This window comes from Papilio polytes, unplaced genomic scaffold (genome assembly GCF_000836215.1).
Source record: "Papilio polytes unplaced genomic scaffold, Ppol_1.0 DF823868.1, whole genome shotgun sequence".
In the NCBI taxonomy this organism is placed as follows: domain Eukaryota; kingdom Metazoa; phylum Arthropoda; class Insecta; order Lepidoptera; family Papilionidae; genus Papilio; species Papilio polytes.
This window is the reverse complement of record NW_013525336.1, coordinates 1,489,235-1,497,609: the sequence shown is the minus strand read 5'-3', so window position 1 is coordinate 1,497,609 and position 8,375 is coordinate 1,489,235. Positions and strand designations below refer to the sequence as shown.

At 36.3% G+C, this 8,375-nt stretch overlaps 2 protein-coding genes across 2 annotated transcripts in view; both read left to right on the top strand.

Annotated features, from left to right (window-relative positions):
- The window catches only part of LOC106103094 (trypsin 3A1-like), a 5,037-nt gene extending 2,098 nt beyond the window's left edge, over nt 1-2,939 (top strand). The window contains exons 3-8 of the mRNA XM_013282759.1: nt 56-133; nt 414-558; nt 1,805-1,918; nt 2,216-2,377; nt 2,596-2,721; nt 2,826-2,939. Of these exons, the coding sequence (XP_013138213.1) occupies nt 56-133; nt 414-558; nt 1,805-1,918; nt 2,216-2,377; nt 2,596-2,721; nt 2,826-2,939 (739 nt within the window). The remainder of the gene's footprint in view (nt 1-55; nt 134-413; nt 559-1,804; nt 1,919-2,215; nt 2,378-2,595; nt 2,722-2,825) is intronic.
- A 195-nt stretch (nt 2,940-3,134) lies between these two features.
- On the top strand, nt 3,135-8,346 carry LOC106103164. The gene is made up of 7 exons (XM_013282850.1): nt 3,135-3,460; nt 4,552-4,632; nt 5,498-5,663; nt 6,359-6,529; nt 7,199-7,339; nt 7,704-7,815; nt 7,922-8,346. Exons 1-7 carry the CDS (start codon nt 3,413-3,415, stop codon nt 8,307-8,309), a joined length of 1,107 nt encoding a protein of 368 aa, XP_013138304.1. The 5' UTR covers nt 3,135-3,412; the 3' UTR covers nt 8,310-8,346.
- The last annotated feature ends 29 nt before the right edge of the window (nt 8,347-8,375 follow it).

Here is an 8,375-nt window from a genome sequence, read left to right as displayed (position 1 = left end):
GTATTTTATTTTAATTAGATATCTGTGCAAGTATAAACATTGCTTGTGTGTACAGATTGCACGGCAAACACTGGTGTGGAGGAGCAATTGTGGGGAAGCAGTGGGTTCTCACGGCAGCGCAGTGTTTTGATTAGTAAGTAATTATTATTTTATATTGGTTGTAATATGCGCGATATCGCTGCAAGGATATTATCTAAGACCTATTTAATTCTAAACTACCGCTGTATTTAAAATTTCCACTAGCCCGCGAAACTGTAATAGTGTTGCTCAGTAGAATGCGCGGGAACTTACGCAAGTAACCGTTTAATGTTAAAATGGTCTAAGAAATGCAAAAAAATTGAGTTTTGATTTTATAATCTGTATAATAACAAAGCTACTTTTTCCTCTAAAATTAAAAATATCTTTATATTTAGCGTATCAAAAGAAGAAGTGACGGTCCGCATGGGCTCCGTGTTCCGTGACTTCGGAGGCCGTATTCTCGCTGTAACAAACGTCGAGAGACATCCAGATTACAAGATGGATCAATACTATCCTGAACATAATCTTGCCATGGTCAAGGTAAGAACTGAGAACTGAGAAAACTGTCTAAAGGTGCAGGAAATATAAAAAGCAAAATTCTAAAATTGTTTAAACCTCTCTGAAACATCCTTAAAGGCTAGCAACCACGTATCTCAACAGAAAAAGAGACGTGAGTGCTGGCCGTTTAATAATTAGTATCAAAATTCTTATTTACTTAGAGCAACTATTTAAATGCAAATCCGACTTAACCACCCTTGTCCCTGCAAGGGTTGTGCGCGTAAGGCATTTCCTCACGAAAAAAAGGAAATCTTACTAACTTAATATTATAAATGCGAAAGTTTGGATGGATGTTTGTTAAAGTTTGAATCCTCAACTGCTGAACGGATTTCGATGAAATTTGGCATAGATGTGGAGAACAGTCTGGAAGAATACATAAGCTACTTGCTTTTGTTTTTTTAATTCCTTGTGGAGGGGACTGAGTTGCGAGCGAAAGCTACTTTTAGCAATATATTTTTGAATTATTGTTTATGCTCTATTATTCGTCTTTTTGTGGCGGCGGCCATTTTGTATTTTTCATATAGTATCATACTCTATTCCTCAAGCCCTTTCATTTTGGAAATAGTAACGCTTTTGTCATAGAATTTCTACGTAACAATTGCATGATATACATTTTTGTTTCGACGTAGAATAAGCTTGAGTAATCTTTTAAGTTCTAAAAATATTTTGTCATGATACGAATTTCGTAGTTAAATAAATCAAATACAATAAAACAGCATTAAACGGTAAATTAAATAAACAAATGGCAACACCAGATGGGGTTCCTTCGACTGAATATTATGAATAAGGATTTTACTAGTTTTTACTAGTATAGTAATGTATTATCTGTGATAATAAATAATCTAGGGTAGAGATAAAGAAGTCTGTAATCCAGTATTGCTCGGTGGAACACGCCTGGTGGTATACCATGACTACACAGAAGACATGTAGCAACTGGAAGACATTGTGCGTACACTCTGACGAGTATACATGTTAAAGGCCTAATAATCCACTTTCCCTTTCCACCCTTTCCTTCTAGTGTATAAGACGAAGGAGAGAACGCGTAGGAAGCGGAAATATCCTTTATGTGGCGTCCCTTCGTTCGATTAAAGATCTCATCTGCGGTAGCAGATGTCTATGGGTAGCTGTCGTTTCGTAATTTCGATGTATTAAGATAACCGCAGCTTTTAATAACATTCTTTTAATTAAATAATCTGTTTTATATACTTGCATAAATATATGTCTACAGGTAAATGCTCCAATTACGTACAACAACAGAATACAAGCGGTGACTCTACCGCTTGCAGAAACATCTCTTCCGTTCATGTTTGGCGAGACAATTGTTACTGGATACGGATCTGTTGTAAGTGTTCTTTATTATTTCAAAGACATAAGAGCGTGGAACCTGAAACTAAACTATCGCACAACTGTTTAGTCTCGCTTTGATTTCTATGAGCTTATATGGAGGTGCGCAGTACTCGATTTTTATTGATTTGGCTGCGAAACAATCGACAATCGCACAACCGTTTGCGATTGTTTAGTCAAAGGTGTACGTCCGCTCTAGTAATACATAAGAGGTATGTAATTCGAAGACCTTTGGAGGCTTTCGGGTAAGCGACTTGTGCAGACAGAACTGAATTTAAGTAAATTGATTTTACAGGTGACAGGTCAGATCAGAGAAGGTGAGAACCAGGAGCTTCGACGTATGATAGTGAGGGAAGTACCGCGGGCGGAGTGCCGGCTGATGTACGGCAACGATTACCATTTGCAACACGACCACATTTGTCTGCAGAGCGTCACTAGAGGTGTCGCTTTGTGTGCTGTTAGTATTTTTTTTTTGTAAAAGGCAAACAAGAATGCGGCGATCTGCCATCAAGAGAAATTAATTGCTGCCCATAAACATATGCTACTGTAGATTTTTGCACTTTATAAAATACCTTCTCTCGGTTGTAAAATGACGATATTTATATTCGGTTAGCAGCAATAGATGCTAACAAAATATCTAGATTTTGATGTCGCTGCCATTCGTATTTTCTGCAGGGCGATACTGGAGATCCAGCTGTACATTTTAGCGGCATGAACCGTGCTGGCACATTGTATGGGATTGCACTCTTCTCCGGCACAGAGGAATGCGCTTACAAATCCAAACCAGGAATATTTGCCAAGGTAAATCTTGCTACAATCTGGTAACACCGTTCCTTAATTTTGATGGGCGATATAGGTCATGAAAATTAGCTTCCTAAAATACTGAATATAAATATACTTTCCAGGTATCCTTCAGCAGAACATGGATTGAGAAAATACTAAACGGTAAACCGGAGCCGTATGAGAGCGCTGACAGCGGCGAAAATGAAATACCCCTAGATATTATTAATACAGATTAAGTAAATTGTATCTTACAAATATAAGCTACTTCATTGTTGTAAAGTTGTTTTTTTCTTCTTTCCTCTTTTTTATAAATATTGAAAGCTGAATATCTACGTGAACACTTTTAGTTTTGATTATTGCATGATTAGGAACGTAAAGTCACAAGTTGAATAACTGTCAATCAACTGCCAATGTCAATTTTGACAATTTTTTACAGATGTTTGCGTTTGTACAAGAGGGGTTATGTTTGGAAAGAAACAAATAATTCTAATATGAAACAATTTAGTATATTAATTTATGTTTAATTATAAAAGAATGAAGTTCCTACAGAGACTGTAACGCATGTTTAAGTATATCGAGGGTGTATAATGGGGATTATGATCTATTTTGAGAATGCGAAAATTTGGTTGGGTTCCGTCCAAAGGTTAAGGTTTTGAGCATGAGTTAAATCCATTCGGGAAAAGAAGTTCCCGCCTAACGTGCTACTGACATGGACGAATTTAAATTAAGAGCTGGGGAGAAATTCGATGCACTTCACGTGAGTTAAATTCAACTTTTCTTAACCATATCAAGCTTAGCGAGAAAATGAAATAGAACCTTACATTTCTTCGTGAATGGTCTTAAGATTGTTTTTAATTGCATTTTTAGTTAATTTAGTGTAATGTAGTAATTTGTTTTGTCATCAATTCAATGACATTGGCCTAGTTGCAAAGAAATGACCATGAAACTTATGTAACTAATTTTTGCACTTAATTTTAAAGATTCCGTATAATTTTAAATTCCAATGGATTATTGTTTTTAGTTTGTTAATTCGATTTTAATGATTATTTCCATTATTATGGCTGTACACAAACTTTTAGTAAAAGAATTTAGTATTTGCCTATCAACAACTTACACTTGTCCCTACGGAGGGTCGGCACAGTATGTGCTCATCCATACATTTCTAATAGCTACCTGAATTCACTCCCTTATTAAGTATATCCTCTTTACTTTATTATTTCCCAATATGATAGCTTTATTGTTATAACTTTAATTCCCACCAAAAAAAACATGAATCTATTACTGTCCTGAAATAAATCTTTAACCAAATAAAATGTTAATATAAGGAAATTTAAATATTAATCATAGTTATCCTTATTACCTGACAGATTGTAATGGTTTTTGCGCATATGTCTATTTGTTTTTATATAAGTGGGTATCTTTGTATGTAAATTCCATTGTGTGCTTACAACCTAAATGACTGAACCTATATTGATGAGTTAGGTATCGTTTGATTTGTCTTCTTCTCTGGAATGTCATAGGACATAATACATCACGATGAAAAATCTACAGTAGATATAAGAATTGAATTTCTAAAAAACAGTGAAATACAAAGTTCAAATTTCAGTCACTATTTTTTTTTAATTAATGTTACATTATTTACCAAAAAATGTCAGTTTATTTTTAACTAGCTGTTGCTCACAACTTATACTTGTGAATTTAAAAATAATAAAAAATATAAACTATGTTACTCACTGATAACATAGCATTTCAAGGGCGGAAAGAATGTTTGAAATTGGCCCAGTAGTTTCTTAGTATCAGATTTTGCCTCTTTATAATGTTAGTATAGATGTGTTAATATTATTTCAGGAGGCAGCTAAAGCAGCGGCAAATGGAGGAAAGAATAGAGTACAGGATGTCGCTTCACAAACAACTGAACTTGTTAGAAGGGTAAGATAAACTGCATTAATACTCTAATATTTAATACTAGCTTTCGCCTACGAGTCCGTCCGCGTGAAATTAAATAAAAAACAAAAGTGTGTATCTTATGTATACTACCAGACTATCCTCTACACATGTACCAAATTTCAACAAAATCCGTTCAGCTGTTTAGGCTACAAACTGTAACAAACATCCATCCATCTAAACTTTCGTATTTATAATATTAGTATGATATAACAGCATCTTAAATGATCGGTTTGTCTAGTTTTGTTATTGGCTGGATTTCAATCTAAGATCCTTGACTTAGTTTAGAGTTACGCTGGGCCAATTGTTTCGGCCAAACTGTTACTGTACCTAGGTATTGTTTAGGGTTATTACTCATCAGATAATACTATAGCAAATACTATAGTTGTGGTATGTTGTATGGACCATTCATATAGCTAATGCCATTGAACTCTACCCCTGTTGACTTATAAAATTCTTTTACACAAAGACTAAACTTCATAGGCAATGTTATGACTATACCAACCCTGGGATTACATTTGGACAGCATGTGGTCACCATCGTTTTTCTTTCTTTTTGTTGTCTTAGTATAAATTTATATGTAATCATTAGCTTTCGCCCGCGACTCCGTCCGCGTGGAATAATAAAAAAAGTGAGTAGCTTATTTGTTCTTCCAGACGTCTACGGCTAAGCTAAAATTCATCGATATTGGTTCAGCTATTTAGGTTACAGACTCAAACATCCATCTAAACTTTCACATTTATAATATTACTGTTAATTTATGGTATTCGTAAAGTTCAGTGTGTCCGGTGGTCCTTCGAGCCGGAACCTGTGCTGATTTTTTTAATCTTTTTAATTTAATAATTTTCAGATACGTGAAGCCTTTCAAGAGTTATGGCAGAATGAGTTGTTTGTAGAGAGTAGAGAACGAGTTCTTGTGTGGACGAAGGATGCAGTTCAGCGGATCAAAGATGGCGCTCCTCCCCTATCACCCGTATTGTTGTATGAAGAACTGGTGGCTTTATTCAAAGATAGAAGTAAGTTTGAATTTATATATCTAATAATATAATGCAGAAACACACACTTCTTTATATAAAATTACATCAATCACGGCATGTTTTAGAATGCCATCTTTTTATGAAATGCTTTAGGCTATTTTAGGGGAAAAAATTAACCTAAGAAGCAAGGTTGCCATGGTTACTTAAATTTTCAGCCAAGGCCCAATTACAAGCACTTTCATTGTCATTTGAACATTACAATTTTGACATTGGTAGTTGTAATTTTTTGCCTAAAGGTTGGTACTGATTAGAGTTACAAATTACGGACTTGACTTACTGTCCCATAGGACACAACTCTGAAGTGGGTCAAGACATTGCATCAACTTGGTCCACCTCAGCTTTGAGCTAAGTTCAATTACCTTCTTGACAGCTACTGAACACCTTTATGTCTGCTACGCTTGTTCTCATTGGGATCTCCAGGGTCTCAAAATCAAAAAGTCAAGGGAAATTGCTCATTTTTTTCTTTTCTTCCAAAAAAGCAATCTCACAAGGGTTATGGGTTATGGATATTATTAGGTGTATTACAATATATTGAGGGTGCCGCCAATGGCAACAGACGCAGCTATGCCCCCCATTAAGGGGGGAGAGTCCCACATAACTACCTCGTTCCTCTGGGCACGGAGTATGCGTAAAGCATTCCCCTCGGGTAACAAAAAAGGTATATTTCGGTGCAGTGTGGCGTCGTAGCGTGGCTCTGTTCGCGTGCGGCGCGCTGGTGGGCGGGGGCGCGGGGCTGGTGCTGGGGCTGCGCGCGGCGGGCCGCTCGCCGGCGGGCCCGCACGCCCGCGCACTCCTCGCACAGCCCGATAGAACGGTACTGCTCGTAGATGACGCTGTAACACCAGGTTTGGACTCTATACACACTATAGTTCTATCTATACTAATCTATTAAGAAGAATTTTGTATGTATTGAAATAACTCAAAAACTACTGGACTGATTTCAAAAATTCTTTTACTATTAAAAAGCTACGTTATCAGTAGGTAACATAGGTTTTTTTTTTATCCGTTACGGACGAAGTCACAAGTAACAGCTAGTTCTGAATATTTTTAACCTGAAAATAACTACTGATTTTGTATTCTTTTTATTTAGCCACTACTCTTCTCTCTTCTTTTCTTCTCGATCGTATCTCATTTTGTACTCACTTGTTACTATTTCTTTTTGATTGTATTTTATATTGTATGTTTTTTTTCATAACTTTCTGGTTCTTGATTTAACTTTATTTTTACTTTTTAATATTTACTAAATGTAATAAATATTTACACTATACTTTTAGAGGCCTTATACTATTACGTTAATGATATTTCTGATTATTTTCCCTAAACTGTCGCGGGACAAAATTCTAGCTTTATTTATTTGAATTTACTGTAATGTTTCATAATAGAAATAGAAATAGAAATCATTTTATAAAAAAACAAGAGATTAACAATTACAATAACAGTTATACCAACTAAAAGATAAATACAAATTGTGGTTATTATACGATAAATGACCGATAACTTGTGTTTGTGCAAAGGGGCGGGTCCAGGCGAGGTACTGATACGTGTGCAGGCGTTCAGTGTGTGTGCGTGCGACCGCGCGGTACTCCGCGGGCGCGCCGCCGCGCTGCGCCCGCTCGTTACACGCTCACCGCTTACTATCGGACGGGGATTCGCTGGTGAGACAAATACTACGCCTTTGATAAAGCAATCATAGCATATTTTTGAATTGTTCTTTTATTCATAAAAAATCCCAACATGCAAGACATGCTGTAGGCTTTTTTCACACAATTTAATTCAGAAAGTAAATAAATAGTTAAAAATGACAGAAATTACAAGCCCATAAACATAAATAAATAAGGATTATTTAAATTTTCAGCCAATTGTTAATTTTCGATTAGAAACATTTAACTCACTCGATTTATTTCCTACTATTTGTTCTCGATCGTAATTCACTTTATTTTAATCGAAATCAAAATAGCTTCAGACATCAAAACTAATTGGCAAAAATAGTTCTTGATATAGTTACTTTATTATTTCTAGGTGTAGTATTAGACGCTGGCCCGGGGGTTTCGTTAGAGCTAGGGGATGAAGTATGGGGCTGCGTTAGTGAGTGGAGTGGAGGTGCTGCAACTGAGCTGCTAACCATCAGAAGGTCAGTCGCTATAATCTACAATTTCTCTCAATTCTGATGATAATTTAAAAAATTAAAAACAGCGCCATGTTTCGTTCAATGCGTGTAATATAATATTTTTTTCCAGTACACGTGTCAGCAAACGTCCTCGAGGGTTGGCAGCGGATGCCGCGGCGTCTCTACCCTGGGCGGGGACTCTGTCGTTAGAAGCATTGGATAAAGCTCCATATGGACTTGAAGGATGGAAGGGAAAACGGTCGGTAGTAAAGGGCCTGTCCCAGCACTTGCTGATAGAGGCTCAGATAGCTAAAAAAACGTCACTGTCAGATAAGGGAACAAAATCCGATATATTCATTACTTTTACACGTTGGATGTTTTCAGACTATTTACAATTTGGTGGGACATGCCCTAAATGTACTAATATTTTGTACACCTGTAACACACCTACAGGAGGCAGAGTCCGCAAAAAATCAGAAGTTTTGTGGAACCATAAAGCAATTTTAATTTTACTCTAAGAGGCAATAGATGTCGCTATTATCAATTTAAACGTCAGGAATAGATGTCGCTGAAGTCGAAATCGG

What these genes read in the sequence shown, in the direction of transcription:
- LOC106103164 (XM_013282850.1), top strand. Translation starts at nt 3,413, where the DNA reads ATGGACGAATTTAAATTAAGAGCTGGGGAGAAATTCGATGCACTTCAC. An exon ending in TATCGGACGGGGATTCGCTG is followed by an intron (nt 7,340 to 7,703) that starts GTGAGACAAATA and finishes TATTATTTCTAG; the next exon opens with GTGTAGTATTAGACGCTGGC. An exon ending in GAGCTGCTAACCATCAGAAG is followed by an intron (nt 7,816 to 7,921) that starts GTCAGTCGCTAT and finishes ATTTTTTTCCAG; the next exon opens with TACACGTGTCAGCAAACGTC.